Source organism: Polyodon spathula, chromosome 4 (genome assembly GCF_017654505.1).
Source record: "Polyodon spathula isolate WHYD16114869_AA chromosome 4, ASM1765450v1, whole genome shotgun sequence".
Classification (NCBI taxonomy): Eukaryota; Metazoa; Chordata; class Actinopteri; order Acipenseriformes; family Polyodontidae; genus Polyodon; species Polyodon spathula.
Window position 1 is genome coordinate 35,772,415 of NC_054537.1, and position 15,804 is coordinate 35,788,218.

The 15,804-nt window shown below is 39.0% G+C and overlaps 1 protein-coding gene across 1 annotated transcript in view; it reads left to right on the forward strand.

Annotated features, from left to right (window-relative positions):
- The window catches only part of LOC121314480 (laminin subunit alpha-1-like), a 70,029-nt gene extending 57,334 nt beyond the window's left edge, over window positions 1-12,695 (forward strand). Inside the window, exons 53-63 of the mRNA XM_041247806.1 lie at window positions 152-319; window positions 766-917; window positions 3,212-3,397; window positions 3,557-3,746; window positions 4,124-4,230; window positions 5,076-5,265; window positions 6,384-6,536; window positions 6,967-7,120; window positions 8,922-9,052; window positions 11,558-11,780; window positions 12,157-12,695. Of these exons, the coding sequence (XP_041103740.1) occupies window positions 152-319; window positions 766-917; window positions 3,212-3,397; window positions 3,557-3,746; window positions 4,124-4,230; window positions 5,076-5,265; window positions 6,384-6,536; window positions 6,967-7,120; window positions 8,922-9,052; window positions 11,558-11,780; window positions 12,157-12,317 (1,815 nt within the window). The 3' untranslated portion in view covers window positions 12,318-12,695. The remainder of the gene's footprint in view (window positions 1-151; window positions 320-765; window positions 918-3,211; window positions 3,398-3,556; window positions 3,747-4,123; window positions 4,231-5,075; window positions 5,266-6,383; window positions 6,537-6,966; window positions 7,121-8,921; window positions 9,053-11,557; window positions 11,781-12,156) is intronic.
- The last annotated feature ends 3,109 nt before the right edge of the window (window positions 12,696-15,804 follow it).

Genomic DNA, 15,804 nt, shown 5'->3' on the forward strand with positions numbered 1-15,804 from the left:
CTTTATATCACTTCCATGTAGACAACAGTTCTTTATTGTTTTTTTTCATGCACTGGCTTATTTTCTGAACCTTTCTATGCAGTAGTCATCACGTGGTCTAGTTTCTGAACGGTGTCATTCATTCTTTCCATTTGCTGCTTTTCCTGTCCAGCCAATCCACAGTGTGACAGTCTTGAATGAGGGATACCTTGAACTTCACCCCATGTCTCTGGCACCTGAATCAGAACTTATGGCAACCTTCGCCACAAAGAACGACACTGGCATTATCCTGGCTGGAATCAGCAAAGGAGGAAAGCGCAGACGAAGGCAGACACACCTGGTGAGCTTCTTCAGCCACAGTTAATCATTTCTAACCAACTGCTGTGAAAGTGTTATGTTGCCTAAATGCCAAGGCAATAATCTTAAACATCTTTAATTAAGAACATGCACTGAAGATAAGAAAGTAAAAACACTTGTTATTCAGCTGAGCATTTAACCAGAACCATGGAAGATCCCTGGTAACTCACATTACCATTACTTTTACAAAGGTCTTTAGGCCTAAATACAATTTGCACGAAAAACAAACTATGAATGTTCCACATCTAGTAACCAAAAACGTAAAACATCAATTTGAGGAGTTGAACCACTAAAGTGTTTTCTAGATTTGGGACATTAACAGTTGTATTTTCCTTTGTCAAAAAAAAATGGTGCAAATTGTATTTTGGTGTACAGACCATGATACATTTGGCCTATTGTATTTTTTAAAAAGCATTTGTACCTGTACAGCCCTTCTTTGCAGTTATGCTTATCAGTGGCCATGTGGAAGTCCACATGAATACAGGAGAGAAAGGCCACACTAAAAAAGCTGTGATAAAATCTCCTGCTGGAAGCTACAGTGATGGAGAGGACCATTCTGTCATCCTGCATCGCAGCGAGAGGTAGGGAGACGGCTTGAGAGAAGTGCTCTGGTTAGTTTGCCTGGAAATAACCTTAGACAAAAGGCTGATTTGTTATTCTACAAAACCAGTTATATAACTACAAATCAGAGTACATGTGAATAGTATTTGAAATAAATTATCTTAGATTTATGTAAGGCAGCATAGGGGCTACAGACTTGTGTATTCCAACCCCTCGTTTTACTGCGGATTCGGTCCTGGAATTGGCTCCCAATTTTTACTGTCTAATTGCATGTGCCTTAGCTGCAATATACTGTACATAGGCACTTAGAATTACTGTTCATTTTATTTAGTACTGCACATCACAAACAACAATATACAAAACAATTAAAAACAAAGCATTAATATCGTACTGTTATTATATACACACGTATTGCACAATAACACAACAATAGCAAATTAACAGCCTGATTTTCAGAAGGGGCAAATTTAGAGCAAAATAGAGGTTGCAGCTCATTTTCATAACGACTTTTTTTTGCTTACCAATTATACGGCAAAGCCCTTTGCGAGTAGTTTTTACGACCCCTGCAATTGAAATGGCAATTGATTGCAGGGGCCTTAACAAGCCAAATTGGCAACTAAATTGCCCTGACTTCGTTTTCTCCGCCAGTCCGTAAGGAAGCATTCACAAAGTCGCAACCAAGCAGAACGCTTGATTAATATAAGCATTTTCATTCCGGAGTCCTGACTTGCACTACAACGGTGTAAAGTTTTACACCCCGTATGTGAAGAAAGCCTGACAACTAATAAAATGCCTGTTTATTATTATCTTCAGCCTCCCCATTTGGAAATGTGATATACTGTAGCCTTCTGTTTTACACTGCTGTACAGTCTGGGTTTATTTTTTCTTGGAATATTTTTTAAAAGCAAACTATATAGGCCGATAGTTTTTGTTTTTATCCTGTGCTCTACTGCTATCATGAGTTACCTTTTGCGTTACCCATTGCTGTAAAGAGAGTCTCCTGTAAGATTTCCCTTTTTAAAAGAACAGCAGTGCAAATCCATTGTTTTATCCCAAAAGCAAAAAAGAAAAAATCTTATTCACACTGTTGACTACCTTAAGAATTGACAACTGGTTTAGTTTGCTAAATGGTTGTACACACTGCAGAGCTGTACGATTTTTTAATCTCTGAAAAAGGCACCAGCTGCATAAAAAATAAATAGTTCGCAGATCGCACTATATAGTACAAGAAAAGGACATTTAACTTTAAACATTAGAAACATTTGTATAAAATCCTCTCGGGTAAAATGATCCACTTTAAATAATACGACTACTTTTTTTATTCCTAAAATACAGACCTGTTTTTGGTTATGAACGAAATAGCTAATAGCTCTGTTCTAATTCTCTGGTCTTTAATAATCAAAAAAACACAAGTTGCAGTCAACCCTTTTGGTCGCAGACAGTTTATGTCAGGAGAGGGGTCATGTCTTATTTAGCAAGTATATTTTGAGGCGGATTTGTATTTTGCACCTTTTGAAAATAAGTCATTGTTTCCAAAATAGAACCAATTAGGGACTTTAATTACTTAACAAGTTGAAATGTGAGTGCATTTTCAGCGCACACCCTGAATTGCCACTGTGCCACTGACGTAAAGGACTTTTGAAAATACAGTTTGACACCTTTCTGCTGTCGCAAAGGTGTTGTGCGACCTGTTTTTTCCTGTACGTCTTCTGAAAGTCGGGCTGTAAATATCTACTTGCTGAAGTGGTTTTTATTTTAGCCAATGAGATGTTCACTTGTGGCACCAATGCACTAGCAAAAGCCACAAGGCAGTGACGCCAGCTCCCTAGCAACAAGCCTCCTATGTTTTTGTTGGAAAGGGATTATTTCAATGCAGCCGGTCTGTGTATTTGAGAAAGGAGAGGAAGAGTCATGAAGTTATTTGGAGACAGAAGTTGATGAGAATCAATTACCCTCTGCTGTACGAATTTAAACGGTGCGCTGCTTTTTATATACAAATGAGAAAAAGCAGGTTACATAGAGGATTTATACTGGACCCTGACTCCCCCGATAAAACAAGTGAGTGGTTGTACAGTATTTGTTAGCCTATTTATTTTTCTATGGGTCTCTCGCTATATAGCGGCCCTCGATATACAGCGGATTTATACTAGACCCCGACACCCGCGATATATCAAGTGGGTGGTGTAGTATTATATATTTAAATAGGATTTTCTTGATTTCATAGCTCAGTAGATGCAACAAATGCACATGTATTTGAAAATGCAGTTTCACGTTGCATTTGCCTTCTTTTCTCTGAACTCTGTTGCTTTCCTAGGTTGTTGACTGTGCAGGTGGATGAGGGAAACCTGACTGAGATGAGACTTTCTCCGTTAGCAGAGAGCAGCCCTCTCAATGTCTCCAGCTTCTACATTGGAGGTGTTCCACCCGGCGATGGCGCTGACATGCTCAAGACGGGCAAATCCTTCTACGGCTGTATCAGGAACCTGGGCTACAACATGGAGTAAGTATAGGGCAGTTAGCCCATGCATGTCCTATTTTCGGTTATTTGGTTAAATGTGCTTTGGATATTTCTTAGCACAAGTTCTTGAGGGTATCAATTTTAACCTGAAGTTATAGGTTGCTTCATTTGTTTTTTTTCCTTGGTGTTCTTCATCACCAGGCTCCTGGACCTCACCACTGCAGTGAGCTATCATAACGTGGACATGGACAGCTGCCTGCTAGAGGAGAGACCCAAGCCAGTTATCCAGCCGGAGGAGGGAGACCTAGAGTCTGAGCTCCAGCCATCTCCCACTCCAGCCAGGCCTGTCTCCACTATAGAACAGAGCTCCAAAACCCAGGACCCAGCCAAGGTTGGCACCACTATGTGTTTCAGTGTCCACGTTATTCTCCCGCTATGTATAAAGACTGAGAGCTAAAATGTGTAGCGGTAGAACATAATTTTATTTCACATGTGACATTTATTTTGTCATACATTTTTTACAGCACCAGTCCTGAAAACATGTACATTTAATATTAAAGAAAATGTACAGCATTGTTTTTTCCTGTCTTCAGCTTTGCATTGCATATATATGGAACACTTTCAACAATATATATCTTTTTTTAATAATGCCTTTTTGATCTTTTAAACCAGTATTATTGGATCATACTGTATGTACAGGAAAACATGAATGGGTCTATTTTAATGATTTAACAATACCTTCCTCCTTTCATTTCTGCATGACCACAGTGTGTAGAAGAGGAGATTCCAGCAATAGTCCCCAATGCCCAACAGTTTGGCCTGACCAAAAATAGTCACATGGTTCTGTCTTTAGATGAGAGCACAGTAAGAAGAAAGTGAGTATACCATTATAGAAGACCATGGAGTTGTACTTGTTTTTGTTTTACAGATAACATGAACCCTAAAGAACCCTCGCAGAAATGCGTTACCTTTGCTGTAATCTGTGTTGTCCATAACAAAGCAATGTATTTTTCAGAATGCTCCCAATGTTTTTGATATTTTTATTCACCCATCATAGGTAAAGCAACTAGGGATTTTTATGTTTATATTTTTACTCAGGAGTGTTTGCCAGGGGAAATACTTTTTCAGTGTATCCAGACTGTTACAGGAGAGTCTGATCTTGATATACTACAGTCCTTATTAGTGAAATCATCTTTTTGCTGGCAAACGCTCCCAAGCATGTCACATGATGTGTAATTAATTATTTCAGTAGAGAACATTATGTTTCAAAGTATAAGGCTGCACTACAGACAACACGGGACACAGCCAAGTTTCTTGTAAACACGGCAGGGCATTCTTTAGCACTTTAAGCCGGATGCTTATCTTAAAGGCGTTGCTGTCAATCAGGTTGGCCAAAAGGCAATTCTGGATTATTCTGTAATTTTCTAGAAATGCTTTGCATGTGGAAAGTTCTTATCTGTTGCATAAGAAAGCTGAATGCAAGCCTGGACTGATCAAGGATGTTTACTCAATTATGAAGTTCACATATAAATATGTTTGCATACCATAGGCTTTGACAGTAGAAAGATTTTTGTACAATTAAAAAAAAAAAAAACTGTGCATTTGTTAAAAAGGTTTATAGAAGGGCTTCTAGATATGTGCACCAAAGGGGCTCACAATGAGAGTGTGTGTCCTTCATTCTAACTTACCTTCCATCTCCCTGCTCCCACTTTTTTTCTAGGTTTTCCATCCAGTTAACCTTCCGAACCTTTGCATCAAGTGGCCTGGTTTACTTCATGTCCCACCAAAACCAGGTTGATTATGCAGCTCTGCAGTTGATGGAGGGGCACCTGTATTTTATCTATGACCTCGGCAAGGGTTCAGCGAAAGTGACACTCCCACATGTAGTTAATGACGGCCAGTGGCACACAGTAAGTACCTGCAACGCAATCTTTCAAGTCAGCTGGGCAGCTTCTTTCCAACAATAAAATTCTGATGTAGTAATCGTGTTGGTGATGGAGAAAATAAAAAAAAGAAAGAAGGGTTTTACTAGGACCTTGTTGTTTTGTAGTTGGATATAACATGGATATTCACTGACACCTGTAAGGGTTGGTTTTCAGACAGAGATGGCGTGCCTGTAAGGGTGGGTTTTCAGAGCTGGCATGCCTGTAAGGGTGGGTTTTCAGAGATGACGTGTCTGTAAGGGTGGGTTTTCAGACAGATGGCATGCCTGTAAGGGTGGGTTTTCAGACTTAGATGGCGTGGCTGTAAGGGCTGGTTTTCAGACAGAGATGGCGTGCCTGTAAGGGTGGGTTTTCAGACAGAGATGGCGTGCCTGTAAGGGTGGGTTTTCAGACTGAGATGGCGTGCCTGTAAGGGTTGGTTTTCAGACAGAGATGGCATGCCTGTAATGGTGGGTTTTCAGACAGAGATGGCATGCCTGTAAGGGTGGGTTTTCAGACAGAGATGGCATGCCTGTAAGGGTTGGTTTTCAGACAGAGATGGCATGCCTGTAAGGGTGGGTTTTCAGACAGAGATGGCATGCCTGTAAGGGTTGGTTTTCAGACAGATGGCGTGTCTGTAAGGGTGGGTTTTCAGAGATGGCATGCCTGTAAGGGTGGGTTTTCAGACAGAGATGGCGTGCCTGTAAGGGTGGGTTTTCAGAGATGCTGTGCCTGTAAGGGTGGGTTTTCAGAGATGGCGTGTCTGTAAGGGTGGGTTTTCAGAGATGCCGTGCCTGTAAGGGTGGGTTTTCAGAGATGGCGTGTCTGTAAGGGTGGGTTTTCAGAGATGCCGTGCCTGTAAGGGTTGGTTTTCAGAGATGGTGTGTCTGTAAGGGTTGGTTTTCAGAGATGCCGTGCCTGTAAGGGTGTGTTTTCAGAGATGCCGTGCCTGTAAGGGTGGGTTTTCAGACAGAGATGACAGGGATTGTTGTATTCATTCTCGAAAGCTGTAGATAGCTCTACTTGCTCCTTGTTTTTTAAACATAATTCCACTGATGATGGATCTTCATCTCCAGCTCACTAACCTAATATACTGCTATTCCCAGGTGAAAACAGACTTTGCTAAGAAGAAAGCTACAATCACTGTTGATGGGAAGGAGTCGTCTCCTGCCGGGGCTGTGGGAGACACCCTGGATGTAGAAGGGAAACTTTACCTGGGAGGTCTCCCGGTGGACTTCACTGCCAAGAAGATTGGAAATGTAGGTGTTTCTCTGCACAGCAAAGAGGGCAAGGACATATGTGACACTCTTTTAACCATAGTAGCAATTAATTACAGCAAAAATAATATGACTTTTAAATGGGGAGATAGCAGGAATGGTTGCAAGGGCCAACATTGATTTATCAGAAGAAGAAATGAATACAACATATACATATGGAAAATTATGTATATGTAATGGTATGTTATTGATACAACATATGCAATATTAGTTAATATATGCAGTATATTTTGGGTTAAAACTAATAGAAAATCAAGTAAACAAAAAAATGAAATGTCTTTTATTGCTTTTTCCATTGGTGTAAATTGCAATTAGAGACCTTAATAAATCTGGCTCATGTAACTAGTTATTTTCCATTCCAGCCTTTTCTTAGCATTTAGTAATTCTGTATTTCTGTCATTAACACGCTCAGGTGACGCACAGTGTTCCCGCCTGCATCAACAATGTAATGTTGAATAACAAGCCACTGGACAGAGACAATCCCATCTCTGTATATGCAGTAAACAGGTGTTACGAGACAGCTCAAGAGGGAACACACTTTGATGGAACTGGGTTTGCATCTTTAGGTAAATATCAACATTTCAGTTTACTTCTCCAGTGTGGTTCAATTTATTAACGCTGGAGCAGACAATGATTAATCATAATAGCTTGGCAAAGTTTTGTAAGGCTTTATTCTAGAATATAGTTAATCCTACTGTGAGAGACCAGGATTACTTCTGTAAATAGTTTTTACTATGTATTGAGTACTTTTACATTGACATCAAAACTAAACATTGCAATACAAGTCAAGTATCCGCCTTTGAATACAACCATGTAATACGTTTAATTGTGTCTACCACCATTTTGAGAAAAATGTGTAACAAATGTTAATGTATATATTGTTTTTACTTTGCTTTGAGACAAATCACTTAGGCCCCATTCACACTTGGCAGACATTCCGTTTCCCAGTACGGTTCGTTTCAGTTTGGAATGTTTGCCCTTAAGTGTGAAAGATCCAAAAAGATAAAACGAACCATCCCGAGACCACATGAAAGAGGCGGTCTGGACACTGTTGAATCCGTTCTGGGGTCAGATCGCTTAGTTTTGCTTCAGTGTGAAAGAAAATCGTTCTCAGTTCAGTTGCGAACGTCAAGTGTACCAAAGTGTCAATTATTTAGTTCAGTAACTGATGTAACTCAGTTGGAACTAAAACCAGAAGAATCTTGTATACAATAGTATTATTGCCATTATTATAGCACACCTTGAAATTGAAGATATCACTTCATGGAGATGAAGAAAAGCATCCCGTTGCCTCTTCTTCAGCTGTAGAAATATTGTACTTATGTTTTAGCTAACTGTGATATCGGATGGTAAACTTTAAAAGTTTTTTTTTTTTTTAAAACGCCACATTTAAAACAATCGAGAATTAAGAATATTTAACTAAGTCATATATGTTATATTAGGCGGGCCTATATAATAAACAAATGATAACTTGAGATTTGTTTTCGTAGTAGTGCCAGTAGCTGAGAGGCTACAAACTCTGGGTGAGATTTTGTGCAAACAGCAGATCCCATAAGAAGAACTGAACACGAAGCAGGCTATAATAATAATACAGGGTTTTATTTCATTCACGCTTCTCTCATACAGTGGTTTCATTTGAATGGTAGTTTTTAATTTGTAAATTCTGTGACGTGAATACATTTTAATTAAGATGCGCATTTGTTCCAGTGCTATAAAGAAAACAATTGCGTTGTGTTCGGTTTTGCCGAGATCGTAATATTGCTACTGCATCATATAGATCAGCTGCATAAGGACCTTTCTACCACAGAATAGAATATGATAAAAACAAAATTAAATGCATGAGGTAAGTGGCTTATGAACAGTAAGTACAAAACGTTTTATTATTATACTAAATTATATTATATTAAATTAAGGCTGCCAAATGTTAAATTCATATGTTTTTACGTATCATGTATCAAACTGTACCAAGTTTTGTTTTAGTTGTTATTTATTAGCTATTAGCTGTTTTTTGTGTTCTCAGTATAACTGCAGATGTGAAAGGGAAGTGTTCTCGGTACACTTGAAAATATGGAATTGAACTCGGTACATTTCCAAACGATCCGAGGAGGTTTCCACTGAAAAGAGCCGAGCACACTTGGTACATGTACCGTACTCAGTACACTTACAAGTGTTCCCAGTGTGAAAAGAGGGTTAAACTAAACGATAAGCTGCCAACAGTGAGGGGGCTTTATTCACTCACCAATACAAAATCAAGAAACCAACACCTGACCACAGAATGACAATGAGCAACAATGTATTATACTGTATACTATTATGTATTGTGTGCATAAAAAAGGCAAAAAAAATATTTTGTATTTTTTTCTGCAGCAAAAGGCTACAAGGTCAGGTCTGACTTGATTGTCTCATTGGAGTTCCGCACGTCACTGCAGAATGGAGTCCTGCTGGGAATAAGCAGTGCCAAGGTGGATGCAGTAGGACTGGAACTTGTCAGTGGCAAGGTCAGTATTGCACATGTTGGGTAGAATACTGAAAAAGTACACTAGTAATCACTGCGTACAGAAGCTTAGTAGCTTAACGCTTTATTAATTATGAATGTGTTTGTGTTTTTAAGCTGTTAAACATGTTTACTTGCATTGCTTATGCATGACTAGTTTAGTTTTACAAAAGGACAACCACCCAAGAATTGAATTATTCCAACACCAAAAAATGTGAACTGATCTAAAAGCTAAGACCACGAAACAGCTGACAATATTGTTGAGAAGATGTACAGTGCCTTAGGAAGTATTCACCCCCCTTGGACGTTTTCACTGTTTGTTGTGTTACAAACTGAAATCCTGATGCATTTACATGGGATTTTTTTCCCTTTGATTTACACAACCTACTCAACACTTTCAATGTGTGAAAAAACAAATCAATTAAAAATAAAAATCTGAAAAGTCTTCATTAGATAAGTATTCACCCCCTTTGCTATGACACTCCTTAATAAGCTCAGGTGCAACCAATTGTCTTCAGAATTCACACAATAAGTTAAATGGAGTCCATCTGTGTGCAATAAAAGTGGTTCACATGATTTCAGATTAAATACACCTGTCTCTGTAAGGTCCCACAGTTGGGTAGTGCATTCAAAGCAAAGATACTACCATGAAGACCAAGGAGCTTTCAAAACAACTCTGGAAACTTTTTGGAAAGGCACAGATCAGGGTAGGGGTATAAAAAGAATTCAAAGGCACTGAATATCCCTTGGAGCACAGTCAAGTCGATCATTAAGAAGTGGATGGTACACGGCACCACCCAGAATCTGCTTAGAGCAGGCCGTCCTCCCAAACTGAGCAGCCAGGTTACAGGGGCATTGGTCAGGGAATCCACCAAGACCCCAATGACAACTCTGAGACCTACAGCGTTCCGTGGCTAAGATGGGAGAAACTATCCATCTGTCAACAATAGCCGAGTTACTCTACACATCTGGCCTGTCCCTTTTGGAATTTGCAAAAAGGCACGTTGGAGACTCTGAAAAGATGTGGCAAAAGATTCTGTGGGCCGATGAAACAATAATTGAACTATTTGGCCTAAATGCAAAGCATTATGTCTGGCGCAAACACAGCACATCACCCAGGTATCACCATCCCTACTGTGAAGCATGGTGGTGGCAGCATCATGCTATGGGGATGCATTTCATCGGCAGGGTCTGGGAAGATTGTTAGGGTAGAGGGCAAAATGGATGGAGCTAAACACAGGCAAATCCTTGAGGAAAACCTGCTTCAGTCTGCAAAAGACCTAAGACTGGGACAGAGAGTCACCTTTAGGTAGGACAATGACCCTAAATACACAGCCAAAGCGACACTGGAGTACTTAAAAACAAGAAAGTCAAAGCGTGGACTTGAATCTGATTGAGTATCTGTTGCAAGACTTGACGATTGTTGTCCACCAACGATCCCCATCCAACTTGACCGAGCTTGAGCAATTTTGCCAAGAAGAAAGAAAATTGCACGATCCAGATGTGCAAACCTGGTAGAGACTTACCCCAAAAGACTCACAGCTGTAATTGCTGCAAAAGGTGGTTCTACAAAGTATTGACTCGGGGGGGGGGGGGGGGGGGGGGGGGGGGGGGGGGGGGTGGGGGGGTGTGATAGGTTATCTGTAATCAAGACATTTCAGTTTTTTTTTTCCATTAACTGTTGTATCACAATATAAAATTCTCTTGCCTCTTCAAAGTGTTGAGTAATCAAAGGAAAACCAATCCAATTTAAATGCATCAAGATTTCAGATTGTAACAACAAATTGTGAAAACATCCAAGGGGGGTGGGGATACTTACTATAGGCACTGTATCATCTTTTTGAATAAGTTATATCCAGGGCAGGAAAGCATGATGGCTGACTATTTTTTTCACGACTATTACAGATTTCACTATTTCTCTGAAATGTACCCACTGCTGTGTAATATGCAGTTCCCTGTGACAATTCACATTTCTGAAAGAATAGTGTAGGTATTTCACTGATGGTGAAAATAGATTATCTTTAAAAGGTGGACATGAAAAACAAAATATTCTGCAATATATAGGAACATTTGTTGTATAATAACTCTAGAAAAATGTATCAATGTTGAATGTGACAACGCTATTTGTTTCTGCTTTAATAAATATTATTTTGAATCATGAAATATCTTAAAATGCCTATTTTTAGACCATGAAATGCAGTGAAATAAGCCAGTTTTTTTTACAAAGAAGAAACTACAGCCCTAATGATGGCCTTTTGAAACTGTTACCCTCTGTTGGCCATTCAGACCTTTGGGACTAGAGATCTTCTGAGTGCACTGTAAAGGAAGCAGCCAAAAGCATTTTGCTACTGCTTTGTACACTGGTGAAGACATTACTCAAAGCATTTGGCTAATTGGCTTTGTTTCCTAACGTTACTGCACACTAAAGGAGCACTCAAACTTTCTCTGCTTTCAAAGACATGACATTAAGAATGATCTAGGTATTTATGAAACTATGCTGCCGTTGCAGATTTTATTCCATGTGAACAATGGGGCAGGAAGAATAACCACTACCTACAGTCCAAGTGACTCCAGCAGCCTCTGTGATGGGAAATGGCACAAACTCCAGGCTAACAAAAGCAAGCACTGGTTCAGTCTAACTATCGATGGGCAAACAGTTCGGGCAAACAACCCCTATCCCCAGTCCACATCTGCTGAGACCAACAATCCAATCTATGTGGGAGGTTTTCCTGGTATGTATGACTTTCCATCTGTGACTGGGTTAAGGTTTAAACATTATGGACACAAATGTGCTGGTTTTGCATGTGTGCAGATGATGGCTTTAGCATTTCAGTATGCATTGGTTTTGCTTTGAAATGGGTACGGATCACAGCACTGGGGCCCTTTGTTTATTATTCCTGCGGCATGGTTTGGCGTCATTCTGGAAATTCAGAAAGCTTTTTGTAGTTTATGTAGCAAAGTAACTCCACTCACAGGAGAATCTCTGTTTTGTTTTGACCAAGATGCTTTTCTGAACTGATTTTTGTCCATCTGTTTCAAATACTTAAATGAATACATAAATGTCTTGCTGTAACTAATATGCCTGTTTTTCTTATTGACCCAATACAGCCAATGTGAAGCAGAACTGCCTATCAATCAAGACTCCATTCCAGGGCTGTATGAGGAACCTCAGGCTTGTCAAAGGAGAGCACAGCGAGGCCTACGACTTCAGCGGAGCTTTTGAACTTCGTGGGGTTTTCCCTAACTCCTGCCCAGGCGCAGAGCACTAACAGTACTGGAGGGAGTTACAAATCCAGAGCCATGACAGGCTCGACTCAGGACTGGCCTTGTTTTTAACAAACAACTTAAGACTTTTTATGTCTCACTAAAGTATTTTAAACAAAAAACTCCACTAAAACTACTTCATGGCATAAAGTTATACATTTTGATACAACGGTATTTTCATAAACAAATGTTTTTTGTTAATTCATAGATTAAATATTTTTAATGTACTCCAATAAATGCCAGACCATTTTGTTTTAAATTAGTTGTTGTATTTTCTTTAAAAGTAGCATTACTGAAGAGAAACTTTAAGTTGCAGCTTCAGCATATTTCCCAATTTGTGTTGTATTAAATTTAAAAGATGACTGTTCACTAATTTAATACCATGTGCCCTTATCAATATTATAAGACTCCTGAAAAATCATCAAATCTCAAGTCCTCATATCTTACTATTTCAGAACTATGCATCACTATGAAATTCAGTGTTAAGTAACATGGAAACAAAGGTCCTATTGTTACCCATGGATGTTGTTCATGCCCTTTTAATAAGTGCTATACTAGTTTTGGATGATTCACACATAAGTATTACTGGGGTTAATAATGATTTACAGCTCAGTATAATGTTACTTCTACCAATACAACTAACTGTGGAATGCTAGAGCCACAGAATTTATGCAACTGTAATGATAAGGCATACATTAGGACCAGTCAGCTGGAGTGCATTTAAAAGTGCTCAAGGCACATGTAAGTTTAGACCAAGGGTTGCAAAACTATGGCACGCATGCCAAGAGTGGCATGCACGGCTGCTAGCTCTGGCACGCCTTGGTAGTGTTACAAAAACATTCAAAACAAGCTTAAAACAAGCTTAACATACTTTTATTATTATTTAATTATTTAACGGACGCCTTTATCCAAAGCAACCTACAGAAAATTAACCTAAAAATAAAAGTATATACATTTTAGCCAATAAAAATGCAAAGCAAACACATACAGAGCCTACAGAACGTCTACACCCCCTTGAACTTTTTTCACGTTTTGTTGTGACAGTGCCTCAGAGTTTCATGCATTTAAATGAGGATTTTTTCCTCACTTATCTACACACCATACTCCAAACTGTTAAGGGGAACAGTTTATATTGAGAAATATATATATATATATATATATATATATATATATATATATATATATATATATATATATATATATTAAAAATACAAAACTGAAAGATTGTAATTGGATAAGTCTCCACCCCCTTGAGACAATACTTGGTGGAAGCACCTTTGGCAGCAATTACAGCTGTGAGTCTGTTGGGATAGGTCTCTACCAACTATGCACACCTAGATTTGGCAATACTTGGCCGTTCTTCTTTACAAAACTGTTCAAGCTCTGTTAAGTTCCTTGGGGAGCGTTGATGGGCAGCAATCTTCAAGTCATGCTACAAATTTTCGATTGGATTTAGGTTGGTGCTCCAACTGGGCCACTCAAGGACATTTGCAGTACCTTTTTGTCCCAGTTTCAGCTTTGTTGCAGAGGGCAGCAGGTTTTCCTCAAGGACTTCTCTGTACTTTGCTCCATTCATTTTCCCTTCTCTCCTGACAAGTGCCCAAGTCCCTGCCGATGAGAAACATCCCCATAACATAATGCTGCCACCATCATGCTTCACAGTAGGGATGGTGTTCCTTGGGTGATGCGCTGTGTTGGGTTTGTGCCAAACAACGCTTTGCATTTAGGCCAAAAAAGTTCCATTTTAGTTTTGTCAGACCACAAAACTTTTTGCCACATGGCTACAGAATCTCCTTAGTTTTTTTTTTTTTGCATACTTCAAATGGGATTCAAGGCGGGCTTTCTTGAGTAATGGCTTCCTTCTTACCACCCTACCATACAGGCCAGATTTATAGAGTGCTTGGGATATTGTTGTCACATGCACACTTTGACCAGTCTTGGCCATAAAAGCCTGTAGCTCTTGCAAAGTTGCCATTGGCCTCTTGGTAGCCTCTCTGATCAGTCTCCTTTTTGCTCGCTTATTAAACCAAGCTATTTCAGATATTATTTTTAATTAATTTTCTACAAATTTATAGAATTTTTTTTTTCACTTGGAAGTTGCAGGGTGGGATGGGTAGATAAATGAAAAAAAAACTATTTTAATGCATTTTAATTTCAGGCTATAAGGCAACAAAAGGTGAAAAATTTGAAAGGGCGTGTAGACTTTCTATAGGCACTGTGTTTACAATATATACAAGATAAATATAAATAAAGAAAAAAATACAAAAAGGTATATGAATAGGAATTTACAAATAATGATTGAATAAGTGAGTTTTGAGAAGACAGCAGAAAACAGCAAAAGACTGACCATTCCGGAGGATAACTGGTAACTGGTTCCACCACAGGGGGACAAGGGAAGAGATGGAGCGAGCACTGGAGGAAGGACAGTGATGAGAAGGCATAACGAGTCAACCAGGAGAGGATGAGTGGAGAAGGCTAGAGGGAATGTAAGGAGACAAGGAGTTGCAGATAGGAATTGCCAGTATGATTAACAGAGCGACAGGCAAGAGCAAAGGTCTTAAATTGGATGCGAACAGAGATAGGTAGCCAGTGGAGAGTACAAAGCTGAGGGGTAGCGTGAGAGTAGCTGGGTTGGGAGAATACCACCAGACGAGCAGACATGCTACAGAAGTGTTAGTAAAGAGGCTACATTATTTATTCCAAACACATTACAGTACTTTAGAATATAATCTGTATAGACACCACACATTTACCGTTTATCTAGTGAGTGCTGCAGCATTACATAGCCTATGTAGCATCTCATTCATACCACCACCTAACTTTCAAGCACACAATGTGGAAATTCCTCCCTAAAACCTAACAATAATAATAATATATAAATAATAATAATAATAATAATAATAATAATAATAATAATACACTTAAGGAAATTAATTTACTTAAGACAACATGCAGACCCGCTAAGTGAGAAATTAAGCTGATCATAATCACTCTGAAATTGTGTTCAACATCATTGTACATCGTACAACTCCCATGTTTTATGATCCGCCACAGGTTTTGGAGGGTCCACAACTCTATTGTCCTGTAACAGAACCATACCGAAACAGAACCGAAACATCTGTCCAGAATGGAGTTCTTATCTGTGTCGTACCGATAAGAAAAAAGCGCAAGTTTTGTACCGGTGTCACGGGAAATAAGTTAGCCGTGAAATAAATTATCGTTTGCCTTTCTGGTCCTTTCTGCCCACTCACGGATTTTAGAATTTAAAGGCAAGGTTCTGTGGAGATTTATCCAAGATTTTACAGGTGCCATTTGGATTTTTTTAAGAAACGAAAACAGGTATTGCAGACCTTTGATATCATATTTTTCGAAGTGTATGCAGACATTATTTTTCTGTTTAAAAAAGTAACATTTGTCGTCTTATCGAAGTGTAAATGTACGTTTAAGTTGTTTTTTTTTGTGTTTGTTTTTTTTTTTTTTAAAATAAATACA